The sequence below is a fragment of the Homalodisca vitripennis genome, chromosome 7 (genome assembly GCF_021130785.1).
Source record: "Homalodisca vitripennis isolate AUS2020 chromosome 7, UT_GWSS_2.1, whole genome shotgun sequence".
NCBI classification, from domain to species: domain Eukaryota; kingdom Metazoa; phylum Arthropoda; class Insecta; order Hemiptera; family Cicadellidae; genus Homalodisca; species Homalodisca vitripennis.
Window position 1 is genome coordinate 106,403,270 of NC_060213.1, and position 21,292 is coordinate 106,424,561.

Here is a 21,292-nt window from a genome sequence, read left to right on the forward strand (position 1 = left end):
TGTTACAACGTAGAAACATGAGTGCCGTGATAGAAAATCCTGACAAGTGTGAAGTGCATGGTGTAATAAGTTTTTTGTGGTCGAAAAGTTACACAGCAGCTGAAATTCATCGTGAATTGAGTGCGGTGTATGGCCCAAACATTATGAGCGAAGGTGTAGTCCGTCAACGGGTTCGTTTTTTTTTAAATGGAAGAACGTACGTTCATGATGAAGACCGGAGTAGTAGGCCATCTCTCGTCAGTGATGACTTGGTGAACAAGTGAATGAGAAAATTCGCGAGAACCGTCACTTCACAATCAATCTCGGAACTTTCAGATCATTTTCCTGAAATTTCTCGAAGTCTTGTGCATGAGATAGTGACAGAAAAACTAGGCTATCACAAGTTTTGTGCTCGTTGGATTCCAAAAGTGCTCACCGATGATCACAAAATGAAAAGAATGAGTTCTCCCATAGACTTTCTTACTCGGTATGACGTTGAAGGAAAAATATTTTTGAACAGGATCGTTACAGGAGATGAGACTTGGGTAGCCTATGTGAATGCCGAAACAAAACAACAGTCAATGCAATGGGGTCATACCGCTTCGCCAAGCAAGCCAAAGAAAGCTCGCCAATCTTTTTCAGAGAGAAAATTGATGGCTACAGTTTTTTGGAATGCTAAGGGCATCTTGCTCATTGAATTTATGGAGCGTGGTACGACCATTACAGCTGCAGCTTACCGTGAAACCTTAAAAGCGGCTACGACGTGCGATTCATAACAAGCGTTGTGGTCTTCTAACATCTGATGTTGTGTTTGTCCACGACAACGCCCGCCCTCATACAGCTCAAAGAACAACAGAACTTTTGGAAAAGTTCAAATAGGACGTTTTTGACCACCCCCCCCCACTACAGCCCGGACTTGGCTCCCAGTGATTTCCATCTTTTCCCGTACATGAAGTGGTGGCTTGCATCTCAGAGGTTTGTGAGTGATGAAGAGCTTCAAAACGCTGTGACAGGTTGGCTACGTTCTCAGGCGGCAGATTTTTTTAAAAACTGAATTTCAAAAACTGTTAAAAGATATGATAAGTGCTTGAATTTGTATGGTGAATATGTAGAAAAGTAGAGAAAAGCTGTAGTTTTAACATTTATATAATAAACTTTTTTTATCTCAAATGGTTTATTTTTTATTTCAAAACGGAGGTTACTTTGTGGACGACCCTCGTATTTCAACACATCTGGAAGAACACTCAACAGAAAATGCATAAAAAAAACATTAGGTGATTTAAAACAGGACCAATTCTGCATCATTAAAGCAAATTACCTGAGTATTGTCAGTGTGTGTATGTTGATCGAACATCTCCCTCCGACTGTACGTGGAGTAGCAAACGGAACAGACATACACGGACAATTCGACCTCCTCACAAGATGTCTGCAACAAACAATTTACTATAGCTCAACAAATACCATTTTGGATTTAAATATTTTATTCCTTGACAACGTCACATGCTATGTCAGGACTAATATACAGCAAATATTGTTCTGTATAAAACCTAAAATACTCTTGTGGCACAATTTCATGGTTAAAATTGATCCAAATAAATGATAACCTGTTCTAGATTTGTATTAATTGATAATTCAGCAATAGAACATAATTGTGTATTTTGTTTTCAAGTACTGTTTATTGCCAAGTTCTACCCTTGCGGTCTAGTTGAGTCTCTTCCGACATACAGAGACAGTCTCTAGCAGTCTAGTCTGTGACAGTTTCAAATTTCAGATGCTGCACTAAATGGAAGTTGAAATGGACATAAACTCAACATTCACATATACTATTGTCTTAGGTTAGAGTACAACAGTCACTTTACAAACAATTTACCAATATCTATTACTGTGTTAACCCTGTCAGAAGTGTCATATGAGGTTCCCTTTTACTCATAAAATAATGTATTAATGAAGCCAAACCCTAAAATGGCCACAAAGTGAAATTACCAAGCAAAACATAATTTTATCTACCCATATTCAAAAGGGGGACTAACTGAAATAAAACGTCTTAAATTTGTAAAAATTACAGGACTTTTTTTATTTACCAAGCAGTGGTGATAGAATTATTTCATTTAATTTTTTCACTTTTATTTATTGTCATCTGTCAATTTTACATTGCTATAGACCACGTCAAGAAATAAAATATGTAATACATTACACTATACAAAATATACATATTATACATTATGTTAATTTAAAATACATAATAATATAATTAGCCTAAAAATGATCAAGTGTAAGACCAAGGTAAAGTCCACACTGCCCAAAGGACTGTACCATCCAGACACATTGAAGTGCTTATACAAAACATGAAAATAATACTAGTAATAGATTCAGGTCAGCCCAAACAGAAAAATCCATCCTCAGAGAGTGAGAAATTGCCACACAATCTCTTTATTAGTGTAAAACAAAGAGATATGGGGTGACAGAAGTGATGACTGCAACACAAATACCTGTGGAGAGGTATTTTCTCCTCATAGGGCTTGGATGGGACTGTAATCTCACCATATATATTTTTGTTGAGATGACACTGTCAGCCAGGGCTACTCTCCCTTAATTCACAAGCAAGGAATTCTAACAACAAACTGAAGAGCGCACAAGACAACTGTGACTCAACTGATAAGTATCAGCTACTACATAATTGTGCCGATAACGCACAATGTTCTATTTGAGAGAAATGAGGTGATATAAAATAGAACAATCTTGACTAATTTAATTATTGATAGTACTCATAAGAAAGGTACAAAATTAGACACAACATTTGGTTCACTTTTAAATGGGGATTATACAATGTAAATGATCATGTTAAGATTGATTGGTATTGTTTTGGTCACTATTAGTTGTATAATACGAGGGTCATCTGTAAAGTAAGGTCCGATTTCTTATAAAGAGAGAGGAGAGAATCTTTATTTCAAAATCATCAAGATTTGAAATGGTGCTATAACAATCAATAAAAAATACATAGTCTAAGAGCCCGTGACGCCCAGGCATTCGTTATTTCATAAAAGCTGACAACTTGTCAGTATACGAGTACTATACAGGTATAAACGTACCTTGAGTATGGAGCCTGGGTCGCGGTGGCTTCGGCAGGTAACAGGTGAGTGAAATCACAGTTTAAATTCGTAATAGTGTAAAGCTCAGTTTTTATACATTTCAACATTAAACAACGATAGAAAGCTGCATGTGCGATGCCGGACACTTAGTATAGTTCCAACCCCCTGCCAGGCACCCCTAAAGTACGATTAATAAAAATAGTACTTTCGTCATATTATAAAACTTGAGATTTATATATGTTATTAGGGGAACTATAAAAAGATGTTTTCTCAGTTCCCAGACACTTTCTATGGTTCCTTCATGCAGCCAGGCACCTCAAAAGTTGCTCTAGGTGCGAGCGCGAGAGATATACATACAAGCGGGTGCGAGTGAGATAGTACGTAATGTCTACGGCGATCTTTTACTGCGCATCAGCTGTCTTATACTCCGAACGTTTGTTTGAATACATAGTAGTGTGAACGGTTATGCGTATAATAAGTGTATTATTATTTAATAAATTTATTGTTTTTAAAATCGTGCCAGCCTCCGAATCAGGCACGATCCGAAAGAGGCTGTTCTCAAACAGCTTCTTTATATAAAATATAAATGACATATTAAAAAAAACTTGTTTTATTTGATTCCTGACATCTTTCTTTATTTTTCAACATTTTTGAATGCCGATGTTGTAAAAGTGCCGTCCGTGAAGATAAAGTAATATAGTGGAGTTTGTAGACAACAGTTACCGAATTCTGTGTTTCTTATCTGTGGACATCGTCAAGACAGGGGGTACAAAGTGAGTGCACTACAGATTGAGTATGTGCTGCTCAACCATCCGGACATGGTGGATGTGTCTGCAGTTCAGCTACCTGACATCACTTGGGGACAGAAGATAGCAGCGGTTGTTCAAATAAAAAAAAAGGTTTTTTGAAACTGAGGCAGGTTCAACATTTCGTCAAGGAATGTAATTTTGATCAATTACTCAGAACACCTTAAATTCACACAGTAGACAGCAATGTAGAGACAATGATTTCACTGCAAATGGCGTCATTCCGTACACAAGGCATGTTGGGAGTTGGGCTAAACAGACCTTACTTTCCGGATGACCTCAGTATGTTGTTTGTTATACTGTTAGTTATTATTCAATATTATATTTAATTTGCTTGCCTATAGGATTATGTTTACCTAGTTGGTTCTCACAGAATTTGAAACTATTGTCCCCTTAATTTTACTTTAATTCAACTTACTAATATTTATATTGTCAACTTACAGTAATAACTACATATTATAAGTTTCCTCACATTGCATGTTCTCATACATATTTGCAAAGTACCATTATACAAATTTGAACATTACTTTCCTTTGTATATGTACGATTTGTTACAAACTGCAGTACGTGCATGAAAATATGGTAGACTTCCTTACTGTCCCAGTCTACAAACTTTAATTAAGCTGGTGAGACTCAATAATGCATGTGCTTATCCAGTTATCCTGTTATTGTGGGAAATCAATTTATTATTATTATTTGTAGATTTTTCACACAAATCATAAAGGGTTAGTATGAGTATAACCAGCCGACAAAGCAAAAATTAAATAACAAATTTGACATAAAAAACTCTTTACAACAGTTATAATTTGTTCCAAGTAAGAGTGGAATAGGTTTAAAAAAACCCAATATTTTGCTAAAAATGTATAGTAGGATGTAAAAACATTAAACTGCACATTGAAATCATACAATGGAATTTTGTACCATATGTACATCCTTAACCAAAAGTGATTAAAGTAAAGAAAAATCAATACCTGAGAAACATGCTCCTGTTCTGAGGCCACAGGCTCCGGATCGTCCACAGACTCGTCATCTCTTGTGTCAGTGACAGGAGCTGCCTTGCAACTGTGCTTCAGGAACTTCTCACTTGTCCTGTACTTCCTGCAATGATGCTAATGTAACTATGCCACACCATGTGTCACGTAACATGCTTCCCTGACATTGCATGCAAGACAATGTCTATAGCTAAATGTATTGTTATGAAACGTGTTAACCCTTCGCACGCCACTAATAAATCCATTAACTGTCCTATAACGCGAAGACAAGTAAAGAAATGTTGTTTCTTTAAGTTCAAAGCTAATTTTTATTACAACTAAATTATAAAAAGTAAAAGCAAAAATATAAAACAGGGAATTTACCTAAAATTAGCGTATTTATTGATCAAAATAAAAAAGAGCTATTTACAAAACTGTTTATTTCAAATATATTTTAATTTCATTGTAAAATGTAATTAAACTATAAAGATAAATATTTCAAACTAATCACAAAACACTACCACTCGATGAATAATAATAACAAGATACTCATTAATAAGACTCATTATCAGCTACGTCCAAATTTAAATTTAATGCAAATTTTAATGCCTACAGAAGAAAACTTTCTTAAGATAGAATTTCACATAACATCCACATTTTTGTTTATTCAATTTCATAACAGGTTCAAATAACACAAAATCAAATCTTCTCATTAATTTTTATGTTGACTTCCACCTCTATTACAATTTTATTTATAAAAAAGTCACTTGTTGAAATCTCATATAATTGCACTCAGTTTGTTTAAAAATGTATGTAGTTTGCAATTTTCTCATTACCATCATAGTTGCCCACAAGACTAATGTAAAAATATTCGTTACTGCTCAGACAAATCCCATATAGTGACATGCACCATCATCGACTCAGTGTTGCCTATATAGAAACTTTCAAGACAGAAAGTTAGTTGAGACATTCGTGCGGACACATAGAAATAAAATTTTCCCAACCCGTTGAGTAAAGGTCTCGCTAACACAAACTAAATATTACAAAGATCGATATTTGTCTTTACACAGATTAGATCAGACATATCCTAATCCTGCGACTCACCTATTGCAATGTTCACAAGTATACACCGAGTTCTGCTTGTTTGACTGCTGCGTAATCGGAGTTTCTTTCAGTTCCACAAACCTAATATCTATTTCCTTGCCGACACTGTCACAATCCTTCAGCTCCCATTGGTCCTTGGGTCCAACTTCTGAAACATTCACTCTTAACGCTTATTATAGCCTTATAACACATTTTTTCAAAATATCTATTACCAAGATTGTTCATAAAGGTATCATAATGTTTCATTCTATCAGGCATATTCTAATGGTACAATTTAAAAAAGTTTGTTCTATAAGTTTTTCCAGGAATATATCTTTTTGAACTAAAAGTAAGTTAACAATTATTTAAGCAGCTACATTAGTTCTTATTCAGGGGATCCCTAGATTTTTAGGATTTTAGAATTAATAAAAATATCATCCAAAAAGTTGGAAACTCTGTTTTAAAAAAATAAGACTATTTTGGACATTACCAGCTATATTTATGTTGGATTATGAACTTATTTACTTAACTGGTCTAGCCAAGTTTTATTATTTTAATATTAATATAGTCTGACACTTTTGTGATACGTCTAACGAAGATAGCCTTGATGTCGAAAGGCGTCACAAAAACAAGTTTTAAGTATTGGTTTGTCTGTTTTAAATGTAATTAAGTTAATATTAGCCAAATAAGCTCTATCTTCAACATAGAGAACCTACTGTTTATCATTAATCATTAATTTTTAAACTTTGGGGAGTTTTAATTACAAATCAATCCATTACTGGAAAATAAGTGATAGGATAATAAAATGTTGCTTAGACTTCCTTCCACATTGTACATTCTTTAGTTTTTATTTCATTATCACCAATTCAATGAATACCTTGATGGTTTGGCAGTGGTGCATCAAACACCTCAAAATCAGGGTTGGCCGGCTGTAATTCACAAAACGTCGCCACTGCCTTATCTATGCATTCAGGCTTGTCATTTCCATCAATTGCACTCTCTTGTAGAATCATCTGCAAAAGTATTTAATTAATTAATTTGTGTGACATTTCTCAATACAGTAAACCCCCGGTTATCCAGCTTGGTCTTGGTGCAGCAATGCTATTGCATAAATAAGAATAAAACGGAAATGAATAAACTATGTTATTGATCGGCCTTGTGTTGTATTTGACGTGTCAAGTAAAGGTGAACCGATGTTATTGATCTGGTTAGTAGCATTTGCTAGGTTGTTATTAAAACGTCATTGAGAATACGCAATTGTGTGTATAGTAGTTGGCGTAGCCGCCATGCGGCTAGTGGACTGCAAAATTTAGATATTTAGATTGGTAGAGTGTGTTGTGTCAGCTGTCCCACCATATCAGTTACCAGTGTACATAAGTGTTCTCTATGAAGGTCTAAACTAATGATGTTTATTTATGCTGTTCCTAATCTCTACAATGTTATGTTGGGAACCTTTAACCGTTTTTGTTGACATTGCTGCACTGTACTATAAACAACATGTAACATTTTTCCATTAAAATGACTAACATTTACTAAATCATGATGGTTTATTTAACTTTAGGATCATCCTGCCAGCAGTCCAGTACATTAGGCCTAATAATCAGGCTCATTCAATATTATAATCTTATTATAATTTATTTTTAACAAGAATATTTCCATATAAGTGGTTTTTGCCATTTTATTCCTCATGCAATTAATACAAATAAATTCAAAGTAATTAAAAGTACAAACAGTTTTTCCTTTGAAAAAATTACAGTTTGTGATTTGAAACAATCTTAAAATATTAAAGAAGAAAAGAACTCTTAGTGAATTTTCAATTACAATTTTAGGTGAACATTTTTTAATATATTATAAAAATACATAGTATAATACATTCTATATTACTTCATTTATTATTTTTAATAAACTATTTTTATATTATATTTTTTTAATATATCAAAAAATGTTCTTACATAACAAAACAACCAGAAATGTTGAACAGTAATACTGTATTTGTAGACAGTCTAGATTTAGAATTTTTTACAAAACCATTTTTTTGGAATACCAAAATGAATATTATCCCCAAAAGAACTTAAACATTATTTTCCTCCCAATAAATGAACATAGAATAAATAAAAATAGAAAGTAATAAACTGTTTACCCCCTCATTCCAATGCTTTTGAGGAGCATTTTCCCTGCGATTTACGCTATAAAGAGTCCTATATTTATCATTATAAATAAAGAATCCTAGTCTTCAACCTACTAGAATGGATTTACTTGTACTTATACTTTTACAGCTACTTAAAACTTTTATCTATGTATATTTTGTACTTTTTATCAGACACAAATCTGTACTTATGCCTATTATAGTTCATTATGTACATTGTACTAAATAATGTAACACTAAGTTGGTTACTGGCTTAAATTATGGTTGTGTTATTATAATAACATTCACAACCATAATTATAATAACTTATTCACATTAGCCTATTTGATCATTTGTCAATTTATCACAAACATTTAATTTGGAAAGTGTGATTTGACATTCTTCAATAATGGGTAAGAAAGAAGCATCTATAACATTACTGATAAGTATTCATCTAAAGAAATATATACTGTAATCATAAAGCATATCTTGAGCCTTGATTCTTGAACTATTACATAAATCAAAAAAATTTAAGCCAGTTACTCCACTAAACCAGAAATATATAGAGAACTTTTTTATGGTTTAAACCTACCTGAAGTTCGTTGCACAGGTCCATTACAAATGTAGTAAACTGTGGTGAACATTGTTCCACTGAATCGACTTTTATTTTGTAATTGAATATCAGTGCTTCAAATATATTCAACGTTGTTGCCTAAAAATGCAGTTAAATAATTGTGAATAATTGTTAAATAAGTTGAATAATTTGTCATGTTATGTCACATACCTTTTATTATATTAAAACAACATGTGAAAAAGTTTTTTACATACAGATTGAAGAATGCTTTTAAATCATAGATCAATTAAAAAAGAAATAAATACTTCATTCTAGTAGATATGATTTTTTTCTATATTGTCTAGACAACTGTTTTGAATTTTATGAACGCATTGACTTTAACCCTTTGAGTAGTACAGGAAACTGCTTCAAAATAGTAATGACGTTCCAGCACGTCAAATGAAAAACAAGCCAAAAGGAGTAGTGACGTTCCAGAACGTCATTTATTGTTTGTTATGAAATTGTGTTTTTCTTTTGTTTTTGTTTTATTTGCATCCATTTAGAACCGTATAGTTATTTAAAACTGATTTTAAACCAAACCATAGTTGGTAGTGTAATTTTTGAGGCAGAATAATCGGCAAATAAGACATTATTATCAACCATCTTATTTCTCGAGCGGACAGGCCGCACACGCCATCTATTAGAAACAACAACTACTCCTGAAGGTCAAGCAAGGAAAGCTCAAAAGCGGTGTTATATATGCTAAAACACAACCACCCGTGAAAAGAAGAGGAAGGATACCACATTTCCCTGCCCAGACTGCAATGTAGCATTGTGTATTTACCCTTGTTTTGGGGAATTTCACAACAACAAAATTTGTAAATCACATAAAATGTAAACATTCCCACTTTTGTACATTTTTATTTGTAATCAATTTAAAAAAAATACGTTTCATGTGTTTTTTTGTTTATTCCTGGGTTGTATTTTCATGTTTCAGCTGTTACTCCTGTGGAACAGAACCTAGTGACGTTCCAAGACGTCATTACTCCTCAAAGGGTTAAACACCCTACTCAATCGTGATCTGTATTGTTTGCCTGGCCTATTTACATTTATTTTTATTGATTTAGTTAATTATGCTCAATATTCTAACTTGTTTACTACCTATATTAACATCAACAATTGACACTTTGAGAATTAAAACTTAATTCTTAAAATTTTCTTAACACTGAGTTTGGAAACTCCAAACTTTCTCTCCTGGCACTCATAAGTTAAAAACAAATATATATACAATTACTAAAATACTGTGCAAAATTTAATTCACAATCTTATTAGGAAAATAAATTCTTTGTGATTATTGTGTTAAAGTGCAAATTAATGTTTTGTTCAATTTATATTTATAAACAATTTATTAAATTTAACACAGGAATTTTATACAGATATTTTCGATATCCACATTTATGAACATTGGAATGGAAGGAGTTGCAATTGGTTTAAATTGTTCATTATGTATGGTGCAAGTAAAATAAAATCAGTAATTAAGTTTAAATATAAAACAGCATAAAACACAAAAATATTTAGTTTTCTGACATGCTGAATCACCGTTAAACATAAAAAATACAACCAATACAGACATACTTTCAAAAGGTGGCTTTTAGCTTTTTAAATTTACCTCGTAAAATATTTTATATATATATATATATATATATATATATATATATATATATCTAATAATAAGTAATCATCCCATTGATTAAAAATTAGAGTTTGAAGAGAGGTTAATAAGGATAATAATGAATTAGAACATTTCAGCTATATACTAGTTATTGTAAAAACCTCACAAACCTAACTAATAATCCTAATTTCACTATATTTGTTATACGACAAAATACATTTGGAGGTTTTAACACTAACAAATTTTTAAAATACACTGGAAATTTAAACACAACCATAGCACCGAAATTAGGAACTTAGTCACTAGGCATATATTTGTGAAAAAAATTTTTAAAATATGCAACCACAACCCATCTGGTTTGACACATTTAATGCCACATGTACATCGCCATTTTAATTGCGGCATATTACTCACATACCATAAAAATAATTTTTATTTTTATTAATTTGGAACAATATTAAAGAGATGGCATTGATTAATTATTAATAACTATAACTAGTTTGTTCATGAATTCGATAGTTTAGAAATATTTAATCGATGATTTGGCACCATGATATGATTGTGCTGGTGGCCGCTTACTATATTGCAGCCAGCAACAATTTCATCAGGCTTATAATGTTTACAAAAATAAATTGGGTATTTAGGTAGTATCCGGAGACCACTATTTTTGGAGGAGTTTTTCTTACCGTGGATCTAAAAAAACTGCATTATTAGAAAGAATATATTGGACTTACTGTGAAAATTACATGTCATTATGATGTTTAGTTCTTGTTTTCTGTCTCCCAAAAGGAAGCGATGGCACTCGGTCCTTATTCTACTACATGTTATTACGAGATGTAATTAGGTTTAGGTTATCGGAAATACGTTACTCGTAAAGCTAAGCTTTACGAGCGGTCACATGATCTAAGGTTTAATTTGGGTAGGCTACTATCTCGAGGGATGTTTTTTCTTTTCTTACCGCCACCGGACCATGGTGGTCCAATCGGACCCTGGATCATGTCCTAGATCGTCCAACTTTTCCAATGTCAAATCACTGAACGCGTCAAACTGGCACATGATCTGAGGCAGGGAAATTACCAATCAGCAATGCCCCTGGCCATCAATGTGGGCTTTGGTTGAGGTAGCCCGCACTTATGGAAAAAAAAAAACATCCTCCGAAATAGTACCCAAATTCAAGTTTAGATCACGTGAGTGCTCGCTAACGGTTTATATTTATAATATGTACATATATATTTACATACTTATATAGCTTAATGATAAATAGTAGATGGGACAGAGTGGCCTCCTTCTTGCTGACATCGCTTCCTTCTGGTAGGCAAAAAACAAGAACCAATTGTGATAATGACATGAAACTTTTGTTTGTTTGTAATTTTTCTAATTAAGACATATTTTCAAAACTCTGTTGCAAGGAAACTATAACTCCTATATAAAAACACATAATTGACCATAGTAGGTCCAGAAATGAAGCTTTTCATTGATGGAACTTTAAAGTTTCTACAGAAAATAATAACACGAATGGACTTTTTCAAGTTACTAAATTTCGTCAATGCAACTGGTCAACTACCACGAATCGTGACTTTTACAAATTATTGTACTTTTTCTTTTACTTGTCGTAGACAAATGAAGAAAGGACGGTTATTTTTTATACAAGAAAATTAAAGTTCAGAATCCTGTCTTTTAAATTATACATGCTGTTATGATTAAATGTAGTTATAAGCATTAAATCAGAAGTTAAAGGAAAAATAGTCAGATAGTCAGAAAACCGATGGCTTCCAACTCACAAAAAAAATCGACACGTCTAGAGTTAAATTATTAACTCTAATAGCTTAGACATTGCCAAAGCCTACTTACTCTTTGAAGAAATGTCTCTAATGAAAGGAATGTCTGAGTTAAGAAAACATCCAAAGATCTCATGTTTATATCAATTAATCAACCCAAACTATGCTAAATAGTAGTAGAATTGGAACTGTTGTCTGGATTAGTAATAGCCTACTTATTTTTTAAATTAAAAATGGCAAAATAATACAGGGAATTTTTTTAAACAATTAATCTTAGATCATTAAACAATTGCTATTATATATAGATTCTGATAAAAATACACAAGAACGCTACAGCACTTTTCAATAAAAGATAAAAATGCAATAACAACTAATACAACACAAAACAAAGAATGACATAACCAAACAAAACAATATTATTGTTGACTTTCTTTTTTGAATGTTCCGTTTTCGTCAGTTCTATCTCAGACGATTCTACCATTCCACTACATTCCATTCAGGCGTTCCGCGTTTATTTTGCTATCTGTTGTGATTCTTAATTTTTAATGAAACCTTTAATTTTACGATGTAATACACCATATAAACGATGTGAAAGTCTGAACGGAAAGAACTGTATTTTTATGAAAGAGGATTGTTTTTTCAAAACTCAAAAATAGAAGAGGGAGTTGGAAAGTAAATTATAATTAATATCCTATCATTATTTGTAGTATAATGATTTAATATTGTGTAACCAACATTTTGGCGTGGTATGAACAGAAAAGTGTAAATGTTAGATACGTTACATATTAGAGATAGGGCGCTAATTCGTCTGGTTTCGAAAAAATTTATGTTTTAAAACGTAAATTATTTACTCACTTCTTTATTTTTGCCACCCATTCAGTTGTTTAATTGGCATGAAATTTAGTAATTATAACGTAGTAGTTACTATGATGATAGATCTGGTTTGGCTCAGAATAAGTCAAATGGGAAATATTTTTATGCGAGGAATGGTCTTTTAAATTTTTTACAAGTTTTAAAACTTATTTAAACTACAAATAAGTTTTCCTATAAGAAATGGGCCCACCTTCATGATTCACTGTAAACTGTCGAATCAACACTAAAACTGAACTAAAGTACACATATTCAAATCAAATCATCTTTTATTGCATTTTCTTTACAATTCAACATTGCATCCAATCGTCAAGAAAACCCCTTATAATTATAGTTATAAGCAACCCCTTATAATTCACACACACACAGTCAAACTTACATCTTCATACATTCTCTCAAACACATTCTCACTGACCTCAGATCCTATGCTCTCATAAATCCCAGCGGCTCATCATGAATTCATCGACAGAGTAAAACGCTCTAGACACCAGTAGGCGTCTTAGACGAGTTTTAAATTGATTTTGATTGTTGGAATTCTTTATACTTTCAGGGAGCCTATTGATCAGTTTGACACCAACTTCTTGAGGTAGATGTTGCGACAACGCCAGTCTGTGATGCTGAGTTCGATAGTTGTCCCTGCCTCTTGTTTCATATTGGTGAACGCCCCTGCCACGAATCAGAGTACACCTTGATCTGCAGTACGTAACCACCTCAAAAATGTAGAGGCAGGGCAAAGTCATAAATCCAAGCTCCCTAAAAGATTCCCTACACAACTCTCTGAAACTCAATTTTTGTATGATTCTGACAGCCTTTTTTTGAAGTCTGAATACTCGTTCCAATCTATTTTTGGCACAGCCTCCCCAAAGTCTTACTCCATACGCAAAGTGTGGATGGATAAGGCCATAGTAGGCCATTTTTAAAACTTTGGGGGAAACATAACTTTGCTAGGTTGAGCAAGGCATATATACCTGCGGAAACTCTAGCACATATGTGGTCGATGTGGTCGTCCCAGGTCAGCCCTCTGTCAAGGAACATTCCCAGGAAACTTGTAGAGTATGTTTCCTCTAAAAGGGACATTATCTACAAATACAGCTGGCCCATCCGAACGTGTATTCTGCCGAATGCAGAAATGTACAAAATTTGATTTGGTTTTGATTTGTTTTCAAGTTCATTTCAGAAAAGAATTGAATACATGAATTCACTTCAACAAACGTTGTGATTTCCAGTTCTTGCAGTGTTTTGCTTTTAAAACAGAGAGTCGTGTCATCAGCATATTGAACTAGTTTCCCATGTTGGATCACCGAGTTCAATCTACTGACATAAATCAGGAATAAAAGAGGCCCAAGGATAGATCCCTGAGGGACACCATGAGGCATTTTGATTTTGTTAAATGTGACGTTCGAAATCTCCACGCTCTGATCTCGCTCCCTTAGGTAAGAAGCAAGCCACAGCTGCGGGAGTCCCCGAACGCCACATTTCTCCAACTGGTGCAGCAGTGTCTCATGATGCACACAGTCAAATGCCTTGGACAGGTCAAGAAATATGCTAAGCACATGTTCTCGCCGTTCCAATCCATCGACAACATTTTCCAAAAGGTTGTTCACAGCGTCAATTGTGGATTTGTTTTTTCTGAATCCAAATTGCTCTGGATTCAGAATCCGCTTGTTTTCTAGAAAGCTTTCAAGTCTTTCATAGAAAATTTTTTCAAACATTTTGCTGAACACCGGAAGAATTGATATGGGCCTATAATTGCTTGGAATGCAAGGATCGTCCTTCTTGAAAATTGGAATGACTTTGGCTGTCTTCAAAAGAGAAGGAAAAGTTCCAGATTCGAATGAGGAATTTATCAGTTTTTGTGAGTGGTCCTAATAAGTGCCTGAGGCACCGTTTTAAGTAACCAAACTGACATCCCATTTGCGTCACCTGTTTTCTTCGAATTCAGTCCCTGTATGACACGTGCTTGCTATCTCATCCCCACACACAGGAGGCAGAGCCATGGACGCAACCGGCTCCGGAAACACGCCTTCCACAAGATTGATTTTCGTGAATGACGGATTCATTGAGGCAACAGAAGAAAAAATATTTATTGAATTCATTTGCCACTAGTAATTGATCTTCAACAATTGTGTCATCAACTTTGATCACAAATGATCTGGAACCTTGTCCTTACTCGCATCTCGAGAAGAATCATTAATAATTTTCCAAGCTGTCCTTGAAAAATTTTCACATTCACCCAAGGCTCTATTGATGTCATAGGCTTTAGCCGCTCGTATGACTTTCTTGTAGATCCTCCGGTATGTTCTAAAAAAATGTTTTAAAACGTTCATTTTCAGATTCAATAAAAGATTTTGTGAAAGAATTGTAGTTTTTCTCGAGATATGAGAATGCCCTTGGTCAACCATGAAATTTTCTGAGGTTTGGTATTGATTTTTGTTTTTTTAAAAGGACACGCAACATCTAGATAGTAATTGAAAGCATTACTAAATGCCCGATACATGTCATTGACGTTTTGAAAGTTATTTTAAAAAGTTCCAAGATTCATTTTTTAAAAGTTTGTTACAGATGGCAAAATGTTTTTGAAAATTACAAACTCGTGAAAATTTTGAATTTTGAATTTTGAGTTTGTAGTTTGCATCCATGAACCACTATCTCCTGCGCAAAATGGTCAGAGACCGCCGTATTCAAAACAGAGACTGTGGTGTTAGAAATGTTGGTAATGACGTTGTCGATGGCAGTACAGTACTCGGACGTCGCGGTCACTCGTGTCGGTGTATTCACGGACCAATTTAAGTTAAAAGATCTTAGAACATCGCGAAGCCACTGGGTAAGGGGGTTGGTGTGGTCCATTACATTGATATTAAGATCACCAACTAATACGAAATTCATTGAATTTTGAGAAAGACGATTTAGGAGATGCTCAAACTTTTCAAAAAAAAGAATGTTCACAGCCATTTGGAGACCTGTAAAGTCCAATAAACCGTTAATTTACCAAAAGAGTTTGACGAGACTTTGATACCTACGGCCTCAAAATCCAAGTCCAAAAACTGTTGTCAATTTTAAAAGATTCGATTTTTGACGATTTTTTCACAAATATTGCCACACCACCCCCTTTAAAATGATTTCGACAAAAATAGTTTGCCAATTCGAAATTTTGAATTTTGAAGATATCGATTCGGGCTTGAAACCATGCTCCGAGACAACCAGCACATCAGGTTTAAGCTCTTCACACAAAAGCGCCAATTCGTAAACCTTGTTAGTCGCAACTTGAGCGTTCTGGTGAATTACTTTAAGCTTGTGAATTGAAATTTTTTGAATTTTGAATGTTGAGATTAGAAATATGAGCATTTTTTGATGTTGGATCCGAGGTCCTCCCTAGGTTGGTTCCGCACTGGGTCAGCACTGTCAAAGTTTTTTGAGACAGGAGAACGTCCATCGAGACCATCACTAGGTAGTCCTCTCACGGTGTCCGCGTAATGAGAGGCGCTGGAGATTTGGAGATGGCTGTAGGGTCCCAGTCGAATCTCCAACAACCTCAGTAGGCACTGGCTCGAGCGGAGAAGATGCGATGGCCGCCGGAGCGCTCTCGAGGGACGTTGACGGCGTCTCTGGACTCGAAGAAGCGAGAGCTCTGACAATCATCCCAGCCAGCATCCGTTTCCCCCGCATGGAGAGATGTTGACCGTGTCTCGTGAAATACCTTCGGCCGACTTCATCAAATTTCAATAAGCGGACGTTGTGCCGGGCAGCCAGTTCCTCCACGAAGGCATTCACGAGCACGGTCTCCACGTGTACGGGGTGGTCCAGGTCCAGGTCGTGTCGATGCGGCAGAGTGGCGAGGAGAAGCTCGGTGCCGGCCGGTCTGGCCACGATGTAGTTCTCCAGGTGGCGGTAAATGTTACGCTGCTCGCCGACAGCCAAGTCATTGTGCCGGCGATTAGCACCTCACACCGTGGGTCCAGGGTCAGGTGACGTTTGGTCCGGACGTATGATGTCGAGCTCCAGGCATGCACATGCCGCTAACCGATGTCCTAGGGCCGGTCAGCTTCATCACCATTCCCGCGATGTGACGAGCGTGGCTGTCTCCTCTGACGGTTAATTGATGGTGTAGTGAGGGATACATGTCTGAGAAGATTGGAAATTTGCGTGTGTTAGTTGAGCGTTTTGTTATTTTTTGAACTTTAGGATTTTTGACTTTTGTGAATTTTTTTTGCTGCATTGTCAATATTTTTCTGCTTTAGTTTTTTATTTTTTACTTTTTGATTCAAGGCAATCGGCGTTTTTTTCCCCACTTGCCTGCTCCTGTGGTTTACTGCTTGTTGCTATTTTTTGTTTATTTCTTCCTTTTACCTCCGTCCATGGCTCCGCACACTCAAACTTTTCAAGTTGGAGTTTCAAACACTGGTTTTCAGCTGTTAATACTTCCATGGTTGTCTTTAGTGATTATATTACAATAGGCCTGAACTCAATTACGAACAAAAAACGGATTACACAATTTTTCAGTTCAGTTTTAATAATTTGGGGTTTGTTCTATTAAGTACAACACGTACGAGTATTTAAGAGATAGTGTGCATGAAATTAACACACAGTGTGTTGTCATTCACGCTGTATGCGTCTCACAACACTATGGCATGAGTTTTTTTGGTTTTAGTTCAGATTGCAGTTATATGTGTAGATTCGTTATTTACCTGAGGATTTTGGCTTTCCCAGAGAAAAGGCATTGCATCCAAGTGGGGTTGGTGTGGTAGGGATTTTGTTTGGTAAATCTGTATCGATATCTGTTCCGTATATATTTTTTATATGTCGATGGGCTAGTCCTGTTCTGTAACACCTTCACTGCGACATGAGACACGTATCGAATTAGGATATCCGAAGTATTAGCGAGGTGCATCCATAGCAGTGAATTTGTTAAAGAATAGTGGTATCCCTATTGATAGCCCTTCTGTACTAAATCTTTTGTTCAGAGTTGTAATATATTTCCATATTATAGTATTATGCGTAATATCTAATCAAACTTAAAATGTTTATTATTTTCCATTACTGTCAGAGTTTACTGAATATGATATGTGTGTAATAGTTTTAGGTAATATATTAAAAATCACAATTTCTTTCGTTTGCCGCTATATAGCACACGGTCATGTTTCAAGTGGCGACAGATTTATGCATTGGATGCAGTAATTTATTATAGACTGGTACACTTAACGCTGAGGAAGAGATCACATTGCAGGTCTCGAACATAGTTAAACTAATTTCTTGTATCATTGAACAATGGCCAGTGTCCGACAAAAATTATGTTACCTTCACGTTATGCATTTAAAATTTACAAACTCAAATAAATCAAAACACATTTGAATTCATGTGAACGTCGAGTTTAGCTCCATTTTACCTTCCACTCAGTGCAGCGTCAGATTTCAGACGCTGGATTAAGTGGAAGGGGTCTAAACCTTTGATTGTATTAGTTTTATAACAGAATCTAAGGCTAAAATCAAAATTCACAACTAATCCACCTTTCTCAACATATATGTATTACATTAATTGTGAATGGAATATGTTTAATTTATTTTCACCCAAATTCTACTAGTGAAGGTAGTAGCTAAGAGCCAATTTGCATTGAACAAGCACATAATCTTGTTTTCGTTAAAATAAATAGAGGAAGTTCCTCTGTAAAAGTAATTGATCGCCAGTCGCACTAGTTTGGAGAGGGCCGAAATGCGAGGGCACGAAAAGGGTAAAAATATTAAATGATAATAATTTTCTCAGATTATATATTTTAGTTTGGTAGACTTAAAATCAACCACAGACGCGTAAAAACAGTTATATTACCTTCAGCCAACTAGTTGAAGGAACAGAAATCAAGAACGTAGCTAGGGAAAAAATATTTTGTTGGGGTCCAGACAACTGATATTTTCCCGTACTGGACAGAGAGTAAGGCCCCCATTTTGTTCCTTAAAAAGTTCTTGACCCGTTTCTTTGTTGAGAACGATCTTTCAGCCTTACAGGTCAGTAATACTGAATTATTTAAATAATAATAATCGTTTACGGTACTAAAATAGTGATTTAAAAATTGAACATTTGCGGAGGGGAGTCAAACCCGTTGGACCCCTTCGCTGACTACGTCCTTGACAGAAATTTACTATTTTCAGCCAAGTTGTTCTTTATACTGTTGGGCGATGATTTAACTTTTAGACAATCAGTTTTAAATGTGTCATCTAAAAAAATATGTTTTGAGAAAGAAGTCATTGCTTACCGGTAACGTTTTTTTACTCTGTCGATACTTTTTCATATGATTCCCACAAAAGTATAGTAGCTCACGTTAAATTCTTATCTTAGAGGAAATTCCCTTCGAGTTCCATATCCCTCGAAACTCGTAGTACATCCCGAATCGTTGTCTCAGATATTTTCCAAATGCACAACACAATGAGGTGGACGTACTCGTACGTGCAACCGTAATAGCCTACTACTGGACTTATTTCACTATCAGAGTGATTCTAATTATTCAGTCTGTTAAAATGTAATATTGGCCCAGAACATATTTTATTTTAATAATTAATGCGTTAGTACATAATATAACCTAACTTTACAGCAATGAAAGTTGTCTTAATCTATGTAAACCCACTGATTGTTTAAATACAAATGCGTATTTCTTAGAAACATTAAAGTTTAGAAATACCTACCTGTATATAGGTCTATTAGGGGACTTTCAAGAAGAGGAAAGCTATTAATTAAAAACCTCATAAGACCAGAGAAGTAGTACCTAATATGAACATTTGAAAAAATAAGCGATCTATTTTCTATTTACAATAACGACGATTTTCTATTTACAAATTCATTTTAATGGATGTATACAGATCTTGTTTAAATTCATTCAAATTTAGAGAACAAAGCAAATATTAGTGTTATCATCTTTTCGTCCGACACAAGTGAAATATCAATTTGTATATTTTTACATGGTATTTCGTTGTTTTAAGCTGCAACTTATAAACCACCACTTGTACTTCTCCAAACGGGCCAGATCCCTGTAAGAGAAATGGCTATGCAGTTACAGCTACAATTTAAAGTGTTTATGAGTTACTATGTTTAAAATACGTGCTGAAAGTAATGATTAAGACAACTTCAGTCCACAAACATTTACGACAGATAAGTATATTAGGCTAGTACGCAATATTATTAAAATAAAATGTCAAACTTCTCTCCCTTGAAAAATTAGATATGAATTTTTACCCCATACAACTGGCTATGTGTTGTTCGCTATAACACAAGAGCATGTAAAAAACTCAAATGGCAAAAATGTTTATTAACATTTACTTACAAATAATATTTAAAAAGTTCTCCTGTAGATATTAAAATGTATATAAATTTTAAATTTGTAAAACTCAAATGGTAGCTTTTACAGCAGCAAAGAGGAGGATTTATGTAAGAACACTATGGAGGATTTATGTAAGAACACTATGGAGGATTTATGTAAGAACACTATGGAGGATTTATGTAAGAACACTATGGAGGATTTATGTAAGAACACTATGGAGGATTTATGAAGGATGCGCTTACTGTTAAAAAATAAAATGAGTTGTTTGGGGGTTAACTTTTTAGTTATTTGTAGTTTTATATTATAAAATGTGCGTCTCATATAATATTAATTATTATTATGTAATAATTAAAAATAGTATTTTTATGGTAGTTGTAATACTCGTAGTATTCCTTGTTACGCTTGGATAAATTAATTCAAAGATTTTACACATTGTAATAAATTGCAATAAACAATGTTCCAGTGATTATTAATATTATTGAGTTTAAGTATAATAATTATGTTTGCAACTCAAACTGTAATGCATATATTTACTTTCCTGGGCTACAATACTTTGACCTGAATAATGTTACCTGTTAGCCTACGTTTCATAAAGAGAACCGGATTCCATATCCCATGCAATGGAGCAGGTCAATTACTACTATATTGTTTGTAGTTATTTCAAAACTGTAGTAGTCACAAACGTTTAAGCTGCTTAGCAAAAATACTTCCAAAGTAACGACTCTTATAATTAAATTTAAGTTTTGATTAACGTTGAAATTTACAGTCGTGTTAACTGAAAAATGTGTTTATTTTTCACGAGTCGATGAGTTATATTTAAGTAACTTTAAAAGAAACTGTTTTTATTTAAATGTCTACTCCTTAAAATATTTCTAGAGAAGTGTTATTAAGGTTTCATCATCTGAGAAAAGGTTTTATATAAGGAATCGCTAAGACTATATATCTCATCTTGGTGACTACATTCATTAATCGTCATACTTCACTATTACGGACTAGGCTATTATAGTTACAGATAAGCAATCCTTCCATTACTTTTACTTCGATACCTCTTACTTGATATCTA

General features: G+C 34.3%; 1 protein-coding gene across 1 annotated transcript in view; it reads right to left on the bottom strand.

Annotated features, from left to right (window-relative positions):
• Positions 1–12,448, bottom strand: part of LOC124366150 (zinc finger protein 260-like) — a 39,332-nt gene extending 26,884 nt beyond the window's left edge. Inside the window, exons 1-6 of the mRNA XM_046822473.1 lie at positions 12,130–12,448; positions 8,646–8,765; positions 6,806–6,941; positions 5,950–6,097; positions 4,846–4,972; positions 1,298–1,405 (exon numbers count right to left, since the gene is read on the bottom strand). Of these exons, the coding sequence (XP_046678429.1) occupies positions 1,298–1,405; positions 4,846–4,972; positions 5,950–6,097; positions 6,806–6,941; positions 8,646–8,765; positions 12,130–12,192 (702 nt within the window). The 5' untranslated portion in view covers positions 12,193–12,448. The remainder of the gene's footprint in view (positions 1–1,297; positions 1,406–4,845; positions 4,973–5,949; positions 6,098–6,805; positions 6,942–8,645; positions 8,766–12,129) is intronic.
• Positions 12,449–21,292: the final 8,844 nt, after the last annotated feature.